Genomic DNA, 12,565 nt, shown 5'->3' with positions numbered 1-12,565 from the left:
TGGTCAATGCCTTTTATGTGTAAGGGCAAATGCTGAATTTATCCAATGTCCTTCATGAAGAGGGTGAAAGCCATCCTGGCTAACATATTGAAATGGGCGATGAACTGGGGGATGGCACCAATTTACTTGAACGTCGCCCATGTTCACTGAGTGAAATGTCATCATCATCATCATCATCATCATCATCATCATCATCATCAGCCTGACTACGTCCACTGCAGGACAAAGGCCTCTCCCATGTTCCGCCAGTTAACCCGGTCCTGTGCTTGCTGCTGCCAATTTATACCCGCAAACTTCTTAATCTCATCTGCCCACCTAACCTTCTGTCTCCCCCTAACCCGCTTCCCTTCTCTGGGAATCCAGTTAGTTACCCTTAATGACCAGCGGTCATCCTGTCTATGCGCTACATGCCCGGCCCATGTCCATTTCCTCTTCTTTATTTCAACTATGATATCCTTAATCTCGGTTTGTTCCCTGATCCACTCTGCTCTCTTCTTGTCTCTTAAGGTTACACCTACCATTTTTCTTTCCATTGCTCGCTGCGTCGTCCTCAATTTAAGCTGAACCCTCTTTGTAAGTCTCCAGGTTTCTGCTCCATAGCTAAGTACTGGCAAGATACAGCTGTTATATACCTTCCTCTTGAGGGATAGTGGCAATCTACCTGTCATAATTTGAGAGTGCTTGCCGAATGTGCTCCACCCCATTCTTATTCTTCTAGTTACTTCAATCTCGTGGTTCGGCTCTGCGGTTATTACCTGCCCTAAGTAGACATAGTCTTTTACAACTTCAAGTGCACTATTACCTATCTCGAAGCGCTGCTCCTTTCCGAGGTTGTTGTACTAGTGAGTGAAATGTCGCTAATCACTTATTTGCTTCTTAGGTCACATTTTATTGCTGGCAATGTACAGTGGACTTCCAATAAACGAAACTCGCTTAAACGAAAATGCTTCACTAACAGGACTAAACGGGCTCATATGGCTGGATTTCTGTGTTGTGCAGTAAAAATCGGTTAACCGAAACGGGGCTTATTGGTCACCTACAGTTAAATGGCACAAACTCTAAATACAGCATAGACTCGTTCAGGCCAAAGGTAGTCTCACAACCGTGGCAACACCTCGAGACAAGCCAATTTAGTAGCCATATATTGTAGTAAGACGGTAAGTTGGGCCAGTTGGTTAGGATCCATCGTGAACTTTCTTACAGCGCAACACCAGAAAAAAAATACAGGACAGGGAAGGAGTAGACCAGAAAGAAAAGCGTCGTCTTTTCTTTCTGTTCTACTCCTTCCCTGTCCTGTATTTTTTTCTGGTGTTGCGCTGTAAGAAAGTTCCCGTAGCCATTTTCGCTTGTGGCTGTAATAGCCGTGTCGGCGAGTCAGTTGTTAGGCCTATTTGTGCGGCTAAGGAGAGACGCAGGTCTTGAAATGGCAAAAAATCGCAAAATGGGGGATTTTCGAAAAAGTGTAGTATCGCGAAGTTCAAACATTTAATAGTGTCCTGGCAAAATCTGAAAGCTGTATTCAATCTAGAAATATAAAAAAATGTCAGGTGCAGGCGAAATGACCAAAAATTGGCCACTATGTTCGAAGTTCGCGTGCTCATAACTTCTGAACGCGGCGACCGGCGCTGCCATCTTGGTGTCATTTTGAAGCTGCTTTCTTTGTGAGTCTTTTTCCTATTATCAAAATGGCACCGCCGCAGCGAGAGTGACGCTACCACTCCTTTTCCAAAGGTCGCTTGCATGAACGTGATTGGTCAAAGCGCGCGCTAGTCCTGCGCGCTGGCCTCATATTGGTGTGCCGCATTTGTTTTCCTTTTTTTCCCCCAATCTCACATTGTGATCGCGCACTCGCTTGGCTCGAGATTTCGGCTGCACCGTGCGTGACATTCTTTATGTTCGCAACTTCACTACCATGTTTGAACAACTGCGATTGTCGAGCTGCTCAAATGTCCAAGGACATTCGTCTGAAGAAAACTACACGCCGCACATTCGGCAAGAAAAGACAGCGACGATGGAATTCCCGACAAAATTCGCCGAGGCTTGTCTCGCAATAGCTGCTGGACGGATTGAACACACAGCTGCATCCAGCGTGGACGCCTCGAATACCAGTATGGAACTCATCATAATTGCGGAATTGTCTGTTGACGCATCATATACAGTGCCGCAGCCCACTACATCAAGCGCGAGTGCCTCGTTCAGCCATGCTTCGAGTGCTGCCGCGGAATGCTTCGAGGATCGTCATTGGCGGTTCGTGTACAAAAACGCAACTTAGCATGTGTAGTGTGTATATTTTCTCGGCCCAGGCCTTGAGTGTTATCAGAAAACGCGTCCATAACGTTTTCTTATCGACTGAAGAAAATAGCCAGCGTGCAACAATGTGACTGACGTGAAAAGGTACTTGGCGTGAAGTCAGAAACTGAACGAAAATTCGAACTTGTTGGCATCGACACGGAACAGGGAAACTTCAGTGACGGTGGAACAGAGTTCTCGATCGTACTTTTGAGCGTGTTTAATTAGCTTCTCGGACTTATGATTTGCGCCAACTGCGGCGACAGTGTCTGAGGAGCTAAGAAAAGAGGACTTTAGTGTGCAACTCGTAATGGTATGCTCAGCGTGCGGCATGCACGATGAGTGATTTGTTTCACTGAAGGTTACTGGAGATTCATCAATGACGTCATTTAGATATGCAATCAAGACTATGCAGCCAGGAATTCCACAAAAAACAAGCTCGTGAAAAGGCACAAGCCAACAGTAAACACTAGCTACAGTCAGGCCAGCTGTAAAGTCTAGATTCAAGCCCTTGTCATTGTGAGAATTAAGTATAATTTTTCCCTTTTTTTTATTTTTGTGACCCTGACCTAGGTGCAAATAGGGACAGGACCACACAAGCATGTCATTTTTAGGCACATTGTACACATAAAAGCTGAAATACAGCGGTGAAGTTTTTGGTAGCAGCTTTCCTTGAACTACAGTCGAACCCCGCTACAATGAAACTGATGGGAAAAATTTCATTGAAGCAAAAATTTCATAGAAGTGAAATCGAAAAATATAGCTCATCTGAGCTAGCAAAACAAAGAAACGTTTATTCTCAGAATTAAAAAAGTGTCTGCAGCTTCCTATTTTTTCCCAGCTGCGTCACGACGTGATTCGCACCCATGCATAGCGAAGCCACGGTGAAAAGCACACAGAAACGCCTAAAACTGCCTTCGTGAATGAACCAAACAGTTGCGTTAACACGTTAACACCAGCAGCTGTCTGCCGTCAACGTGTATTCGACAACGCCGAGATGGAGGCAGCGTATCGTGGAGCGGCAACTTCTATGCCGTTCTTATCATCTATCACTCACGGCTAGCTAATTTTGTTGATAATGCGTACGAACAGTCGCTCTGATTTGTTGCCATACTGGCCAAGCACGAACATAATGATAAGCATCGAAAAGGTATCATTTTGCGGTTGCACCCAGCAGCTGCAAGAAGGAAACCTTCAACTGAGTGACTGAGCTTCAGCTTCAGATTGTCTGCGGCCCAAAAGCAAGCAAATGGCTTGCTTTTACCGCAAGCCAGTGGCAAAAAAAGCAAGCCAGTAGCAAAAGCAGGGCAGTCTCATTGCCATCGCTATTGAGCAATGGCGGTGCCCATGCTTGCTGAACAGCGGCGGTTTCTGGTGGTGTCGATGCATGTTTTAGACTTCGTTGACACATTTTCAGGCTCTGAAAATGCATCGAAATGTTAAAAATTAGGTTTAGTGCATAGCAATAAGTATCTGAGCCAGGAATTGCATCGTGAAATTTCGTTGAGGAGGGACGACAGAAGAAAAAAATGTTCGTGGTGGCGACAATATTTATGCATTGACTCCTATGGACTGCTGACGGGAAATCATGAATTTTTCGTTGTAGTGGAAATTTTGTTGAAGCGGCGTTCGTAGTAGCGTAGTTCGACTGTATATACAAGGACAATGCACGCTAATACAGCAAATTTTTCATGGTTCCTGTGGCATTCTTGTAACATATATGGTATTATCTTGTCCCTGAAAGGCAAAGCTAGATAATGATGCCATTTATACAGTTATGTTGCAATTCTTCATCAACTTGTGGAAAACTAAAACTTCAAATGCATTTATCTCAGTTTCACTATTTTAGACGTAACACGTAGCCTTACGGGGCATTTTTACATGTTTTTATTGACTCACAATAACAAGTTTGATACCAATGCGTTCGTATTGAATAGATCTAGCCGGTGATGCTATTTATTTTCTTCTATACGTTGTTCACCAAATTGTAATTCATGATGATTGTAACAATATAAGGCAAAAATTTTTCACTCATGTCTGTATTCATTTATTTTACATTTGAAGTTTGTTGCTAACAATAAAATTAGCATCACCGGCTAGACCAGCTCTCTGGCAATCTGGATATATACTTTTTTTTTGTTTGACGTGGGAAAATTGGCAAAAAGCCCCTTAAGAAATATGTTAATTGTGTATTGTGAAAAATTCGTATCTTCTGTTCTGATGCAGCTATCGAAAATCTATTTGGAGATTTGGAATCTGCAAAAGAAACCGAATAAGTGTATTAAGTTTTATTCAGTTCAGACGAATAATAAGAAACCTTTTTTCAAGACCTGCCTCTCTCCTTAATGGATCACTGTGTTATTTCAGCCAGATGGAAAGGAAACGGCCGCACCATGCACTCTCGCTTAACAAAAAAAAAAAAAAAAAGCTGCGAATTCTCCAGGAGCTCGATTGAAGCGACCTGCCCAAGACGGAAGTGCCGATAAAATACGACATCCTGAAATCGACGCTGTGGCAGATCTGCAAAGAAAGAGATAATATTGAAGGCGCTGTAAAGTTAAAATCCGATCTAAACAGATACGGTTGCGGACGACGCCTTATGAACAACTAGAAAAAGTTCGTTTTCTTTGGTTCAAGCGTGCATGGAGTTCCAATTTGCCCATAAGCGGACCAATTCTCGGGCAGAAAGCTCAAGAGATCTCCATGCAAATGGGTGTTGAGAACTTCGTCCTAAGCGACAGATGGCTCAGCCGCTTCAAAACATGCCATGGCCTAGTCTTCAGAGCAATCTCAGGTGAGAGTGCTGCAGTCAACAAGGACATTTGCATCGACTGGCAACTCTGGATTCGTAAGGAAATTTTGATGAGCTCTGAGCCACGAGACATCTTCAGCATCGACGGGATGGGTCTTTTTTATAAGGCGCTTCCATCAAAGACTCTCACCTTCAAAGGTGAAGCCTGTAGTGGAGGAAAACACAGTAAAGATTGCATTACTGTGCTGGTGGGTGCAAACACGGCAGGAGATAAATTGAAGCTGTTGGTAATAGGAAAATCCCCGCCGCGGTGGTCTAGTGGCTAAGGTACTCGGCTGCTGACCTGCAGGTCGCGGGTTCGAATCCCGGCTGCGGCGGCTGCATTTCAGATGGAGGCGGAAATGTTGTAGGCCCGTGTGCTCAGATTTGGGTGCACGTTACAGAACCCCAGGTGGTCGAAATTTCCGGAGCCCTCCACTACGGCGTCTCTCATAATCATATGGTGGTTTTGGGACGTAAAACCCCACATATTATGGTAATAAGAAAATCAAGGCACCCACGTTGTTCCAAAGGCGTTTGACACCTTCCTGTTGCGTACCATGCGAACGGAAGAGGGTGGATGACCATGGCCATTTTCGAAAACTGGCTACAGGAGGAAGACCCAAGATTTACGAGGCAAGGCAGGAACGTTGTCTTCATTGTGGATAATTGCCCAGCCCACGGTCAGGTTGAAAGACTCCAAGCCATCACAGAAGTTCTTGCCAGCCAATGCAACGGCAGTGATCCAGCCAATGGATCAAAGGGTTATTCAAAATATAAAAGATCATTACCACAGACAATTGCTTCATCGAATGCTGCTTTGTGCAGACTGCGGGAAATGCTACAGAATAGATTTATTGGCAGCCATCCACGTTTTGGCTCATGCCTGGGAGCAAGCGAAGGCAACAACAATAGACAAATGCTTTCATCATGCTGGCTTTCAAATGCAAGAAGCAGTACCTGATGAAGAAGAAAGCCCTGCTGATGCCGACATTGAGGCAGTAATCAGTGAGGTCGTGCCCTCGGCCCCTTTCACGTTGCAGGACTATGAATCAATTGATGAAAATGTTCGTACCTGTCGTGAGGAGACTGTCAAGGAAATGATTGCCGAAGTGCAAGATAACGATTAACCTTCCAGCGATAAATGCGATGACAATATTGTCAGTGCAGTCGTGCCACCAGATCGATCAGCTAAAGAGGCTGTTGAACTTTTGCCGCGCTATTTTGAGCATGAGGTTTGTCCAGAATTTCTGGCTAGTTTGTCAGGCATGGGTGCGTACCTTGTGAAGAAACAACTCAAGCTTGCCAAACAAACTACACTTCACTCCTTTCTTTCTCCGATTCATTCTCATGAGTACGGTGAGGTTTGTGCACTTTGAATAAAAGTTTTTATTCACTAAATAAGTGTACTTTGCTTAAATGAAGCTTTTGATAAATGGAACACTTCTATGGGTCCCCTTCGAGTTCTGTTTAAGAAAAGTCGACTGTATATAATACTCTATTTTGTGAAGCATATTGTTCCTTTGTAAGGTCTTCATTGTTCCTGATATGTAAAGTAACAATCGTCATAAATGTTTACCAATGATTTTATTTTTTTTCTCCCATTAACCAACATTGCTATCTCTAACCATTGCAGTCTGATTTACAGCTTGCAGTGTAGCAGGCAAAAGAAAAGGGTAATGACTAGAAATAATAAAAATAAAAGTTTTGCATGAATTCGGAACTCTAGCTTACATGGATTGATTGATATGTGGGGTTTAACATCCTAATGTATTCAAAATTGTATTTGCATAATACGCTAATCATTGTAAGCACTTGGAAGTCCAAATAAGGGCTAATTTAACTTGGAAGGAGGAACACTAAATGTTTCGCATACTGTATTTTAACTCTGAACTCTGAAAATAGCTTTGGAGAAGCCAACTAGCGTTCTTTTGTTTTCGCACGTAGGCAAGAAACTCAATATGCTCTGTACAAAACATTATGGTGCATTGTTTGTATGCGTGACAGATGTTCGATGTAATTTTGCTCGCCGTCACAACCGACATAGTGACTGAACAAGCTTATCGCTGGCGCAAGCTGTCGCCGACCTGTTACGTTACTTCAGAGAAAATCATGTGGCAGAGACTAAAGTTTTCAATTCAGTGCACAGGTACTGGCACGGTCCATGTGTTGCAGTTCTTTGGTTCTTATTTTTGATTTGCACGCTGCTCATTTCTTTCCAGTGACAGCTTCATAGTGGGCAGTGAGAGGAAGATCATTGAGGAGGAAAAGCGCGGAGCGGAATGCACGACGGACGAGGAAAGTGCAGCTGAGCAGAGTTTTCTTCCCGCTGAGCTGTCCTTCAGCACGGCCCTTCGATGTGACGAAGAAGTGAAGCAGGAGGCGAGTTCTATTTGCACCTCTTGACAGCTTTATGGCACAGGTCGTAGTTTGCATTTTTTATTACAGTGCGAGATCAATGAAGACGCAAGACGGAAGGGACACGTGACAAGCGCTGTCTCGCAACAGAAAGCTGTATTTGAAGAACACAAAAACGTGAAAGCAATCAAAATAAAAACAAAAAATGGCAAAAAAAAGAAGCGTGTCAACAATGTGCAGAAGTGTTAAAAAGGAACATAAAAAGTTACATAGCGTATCACTTACTGGCACATGTGTTGAGAAGATGGGAACTTTTTCCCCGTTAGATTCATCGCTATCTCACTCACGCGTGCTTCATTCATTCATTTAAGGGGGTACATTGTGTGTGGAGTTATTTACTGAATTTGCGGACCAAACATGATGAAAATATATGTATGCTTACATTGTAGGTAAATTATTTAGAATATACACAATGCTGCCACTCTATTGTTTTCAGAGACAACAGAAAACAAAGGGCTTATCAAAAAGTAAATATTATTGCATAGCTAGACAGTACAATTAGCAATAAGTGCAATGCTGCTAGCAGATTTCTAATTTAGGAAAAACTGGTGATTCTGCAGATGATGAAAGTTGGAGTCATGTCATGGCTATCACATACAACGAAATTTAATACCTTCGAAATTTATATGGGCAGCAAATGGAAATTCTGCTCTCAGCACTTTGTAATCACAGATTGGGCTTTACGTTAATGAAAAAATTATTGCTCTCGCTGTTCTAGATTGCAAGTTATGAACCCGACAAACTAGTAATGTCACCAAAAAGCATGTTTTCAGGAAATTTAGAAAAATAAAACTCATTCATTTACATAACTGCACTTTAAAATGCTCAGTATGCACCGGCACGTAGTCCTTTTGACTATGAGTCCCTGTGTGGCGCTTTTTCAGGGACTGGTGCATGTTCTCCGCTGCTTGTCGCTTGTTGACTGATACTGCCGTGTGCCGTCGATCCTTTTCAGCCGTGCGGCTGCGCTTTTGCCAGCTGGGGTTTAGGCCTAGCTCTTTCATAATGTGCTCTGATGCCTTTTTATTGCCTGCATTGAACTTGGGCACTGCTTCTGCCACAGCTGCCTCCACCATGAATAGCAAAGCATGTCGCTCCTTTGGAGCCAGTGCCCAGATCACTGAATGCAGGCATTCATGATTATTCTGGCTTTTCCCTTGCTGGCATCATTGCAACAGCTTTATGTCTGACAAGCGCTCATAAATGGGAAGTAAGGCTTGGCAGACATGTGGACACAGCTTTCGATGATGTCTGGGAATGGGCTCCCCCTTGGCTTTTGCCTCATATTGTTTGCACCAGGAATTTGAACCAGGTGGGCACAGAGTGTGCTTTGCCACATCATCATTGGATGTGATGTGATGATAAGTCGCTATCACTGCTGTGTGCATAGCATCAACATCACCACTGTGTGTCTTCAGAGCCCACCCATAATTATTGGTGAGCTTGGAGATCAGGTCTCCTGTCACGCGGCCCTTTCCCCCAAGACTCTCAAGGCCAGGGCCTTTGTGTTTTGCAATCAAGTTGCGCAAAGCAGTACCCATACACTTTTGAACATGATGAATGCAGTCCTCTTTTTTGACTGGTAAATACCCATAAACCTTATCTTCTTATAGCGCAAGGTAACTGCGGCTGTCCCCGTCGCAAAGCACTGTGGTGTGGCACAGGTTGTGCCGCTCAAGTGACCTCCTGAAGAGGATGAGGGCAGCATCAACCTCCATTTCCCCAGCCTACTTGTCACTGTTTTTCTGACACTGGTGATGTTCCTTCCACGTTGCATAAGAAGGGTCACCTTCCTTTGGGCCCGACTCGCATCCAGCACAAAAGTTGCTCAAAACAACGAAGTCAAGCACCAGCCCGCTGAACCATTCAATGATGGTGTCGAGACCTATATGCGACGAATTACCGCGAGTCATCCATGACCCATTAAACGACACCGCGATGTTTCCCATGTGGCGTATATTAAGTTTGGTGTAAAGTTAGTGAACCGACCACGCGCAGTCGTTCGTCAAATTGCGTGCAGCACGATCGGCCATGGGTGCCAACTTCGTCTTTCACAGCACGTTTTCGTGTGAAGGCCCCGACGGCTGATGCCCATCAATGAGAACACATTCATTCAGCGCGGTCTGTCTGTTCCCCGTGGCCTGCATGGCATGCGCGGCCAACCACGAATGCGAATTTCTGCTCTGTCACTGCAGCGGACGACAACTCCGATATCTTATCTTCGGCTTTAGCTCGCTCCTCTTCCAAGTCCAGATTGCTGCCGATAGATAGTATCTAGACGCACGTAACCGCTGCTCGAAGGCTCCGCGGCTTACGGACTTTGCTCTGGCTCCGTGATAACTGATGCGGTAGCTAGGCCTTCCGTGGTAGCGTCAACGACTTCGCCATGGGCCGTGGAGAGTGTAGCGTCTCGGGGGTTTTGCTGTATCACGGAGCGCTTCTTAAAACTCGCTACTAGCGTCCTTCGCACCTTTTTCGCACCAAAATTGTGCCGCGTGCGGAATTTGCGCTCAGGATTCGACATCATGAAACTTTTCCGCTGACACTGAGGCAAAATGGCGCGCATGGACGTGCGCCTCAATACCCGGAGTAGACGAAGCCAGGAGCCTCCACCAATCGGGAGGCAAGCTCGAGTCATGTGCGCGAAGTAGCGAATATGAAGGCGCTTCGATACTCCTTTTGGCGCTCATTTTACAAGCTGCAAATGGTTGAATTGGAGCCATTCTGGCGCCCCGCCGCAGTGGTCTAGTGGCTAAGGTACTCGTCTGCTGAACGCAGGTCGCGGGATCGAATCCCGGCTGCATTTCCGATGGAGGCGGAAATGTTGTAGGCCCGTGTACTCAGATTTGGGTGCACGTTAAAGAACCCCAGGTGGTCGAAATTTCCGGAGTCCTCCACTACGGCGTCTCTCATAATCATATGGTGGTTTTGGGGCGTTAAACACCACAAATCAATCAATCAAATAGACCCATTCTGGCGGGAATTTGAAGGCGAAGGACGGCTCTCTCAAATGAGACCAAGCGGGCTGCGCTGACACACATGAAAGGGCAGGGGTGCGTCATGGAAAGTGTGCAATTTCATCGTTGATTTTGGCTGAGATTTAGCTAGAAAGCGCCGTATAAAGGGTCTTAGTGGCTAAAATAATGATATTATAGGCGTGAAATTCATGGTATAAGTGCACTACTAGCCGTAGATTCCAAAAACGCAATAAAAAAAACTAGTTTTCTCATTCTGGCGGGAATTCGAAGGCGAAAGACGGCTCTCTCAAATGAGACCAAGCGGGCTGCGCTGACACACATGAAAGGGCAGGGGTGCGTCATGGAAAGTGTGCAATTTCATCGTTGATTTTGGCTGAGATTTAGCTAGAAAGCGCCGTATAAAGGGTCTTAGCGGCTAAAATAATGATATTATAGGCGTGAAATTCATGGTATAAGTGCACTACTAGCCGTAGATTCCAAAAACGCAATAAAAAAAACTAGTTTTCTCGCAATTTTTCAGTCTCCACAACCCGTGTTCCCCTTAAACACGAGCTTCTTTTACTTGCTTAGTTATCTTGGATCTATGTTTTGACAGAAAAGCTCAGAAAAAAAGGGTTTATATATCTTCTCAGCACGTGTGCTGTTAGCTGATTCACTATGTAAGTTCTTATTTGCTTTGTAACACTTCTGCTTAATGTTCATACACTTTTCTTTTCATCACTTTTCTGCATTTTTTGAAAATTCTTTCTCGTTGTTGGTGTTCTTCAAATAAAGCTTTAAATTGCGAGTCGGCGCTCGTCTGCATCCCTTCAGTCTTTGTCGATCTCGCACTGTAACAAAAAATGCATCCACACCAACCAGCCCAACTTTCAGAACTACGTCTGATTTCCCGGATTCTCAAGGGACCGCATAAACGTTCTGAAAATCGGGCAGTCCGGAAAAATGAATGCACATGAAAACGCACCTTCTTTTGTAAGTCTTTTTCACTGACGAAGAGAGTAACGGCCGGAGTAAAAGATTCGCATTGCTATTCAGTCAATGCATTGTTTAGGTGGCTCTGAAAAAAGCTGTTTATAAAGAAAAAAAAATCAGACGTGGCCGGCGCTACCTCATAGTTCAGCACTTGGACGCTAAAAAGTCACCTATTTTCTTTTGCACGGCGTTTCGCTTGGCCGTGATCATGTCTGCCTCAATTTCAGTCAACCTCATGTTGCCGTTGTACATTGATGACAGTGTCATCGGTGCTCACGTCAATTCGGAGTTCGTTGGCCGCGTAAGAGATGGCTCTTTGTTCTCGATGTCGGAGTCGTCATAATCCTCCATAACTTGATGAATGATTTCGTCATCTGTCAAATTCGCACTTAGCTCGAGGTCTTTGTCAGCGTCGGCGAAGGCCTCAAAGGTTATCTTGGCTGGAATCGACGCGCCGGCATCGCGCAGATTGTCGAAGGCGGCATTCGCGGATGGCAGTTCGTCATACACGCTGTCCACTTGGAGCGAAACGACCGTCTCGGCGTCAAGTGTGAAGCCCGTATGGTGAAAACGGTTTTGCAGAGTCTTTTGTGCAACCGCCTTCCACTATTGGGCTAGCATACCGACGGCAGACCTGAGGTCAACAGCATAGCTTTTTCCGTTGTCGGAGCAGAGCATCATGAGGCTGAGCGCGTGCGATTTGTAATGATGCTTCAAGTTCTAAATTACACTTTGGTCCATTGGTTGCGGGATTGCTGTGGTGTTCAACAGCAGAAATTCAATATGTGTAGCCTATAGGTCCTTGGTGTAGTCACGTGCGGCGCAGTTATCCACAAATAGCAGAACTCTTCGATTTTGTTGCTCGAACCTTCTATCCAGCTTGCGCACGTACGCTTCGAATAACTGCAGCGTTACCCACGCCTTCTTGTTAGCTTCATAGTGAACAGGCAGAGTCAATGCCCCCTTAAAACGTCTTGGATTCTTCGACTTGCCTATATTAGTAACAGAAGCTTCTCGCTGTCTGACATGTTGCTGCCAACGAGGACAGTGAGCCTCTGCTTGCTGTGCTAGCCGCCGTGGCAGGGGTCACCAGCTAATGCAAGCGTTTTCTCTGGCA

The 12,565-nt window shown here is 45.0% G+C and overlaps 1 protein-coding gene across 2 annotated transcripts in view; it reads left to right on the top strand.

Moving 5' to 3' along the window:
* LOC119163185 (PC-esterase domain-containing protein 1A) overlaps positions 1-12,565 on the top strand; it is a 56,065-nt gene that overhangs the window by 30,216 nt on the left and 13,284 nt on the right. For both annotated transcript variants that reach the window (XM_037415130.2, XM_037415131.2), the window contains one exon: positions 7,303-7,462. In XM_037415130.2, the coding sequence (XP_037271027.1) occupies positions 7,303-7,462 (160 nt within the window). The remainder of the gene's footprint in view (positions 1-7,302; positions 7,463-12,565) is intronic.

Source organism: Rhipicephalus microplus, chromosome 9 (assembly GCF_043290135.1).
Source record: "Rhipicephalus microplus isolate Deutch F79 chromosome 9, USDA_Rmic, whole genome shotgun sequence".
NCBI classification, from domain to species: Eukaryota; Metazoa; Arthropoda; class Arachnida; order Ixodida; family Ixodidae; genus Rhipicephalus; species Rhipicephalus microplus.
This window is presented reverse-complemented; position numbering and strand designations above follow the sequence as displayed.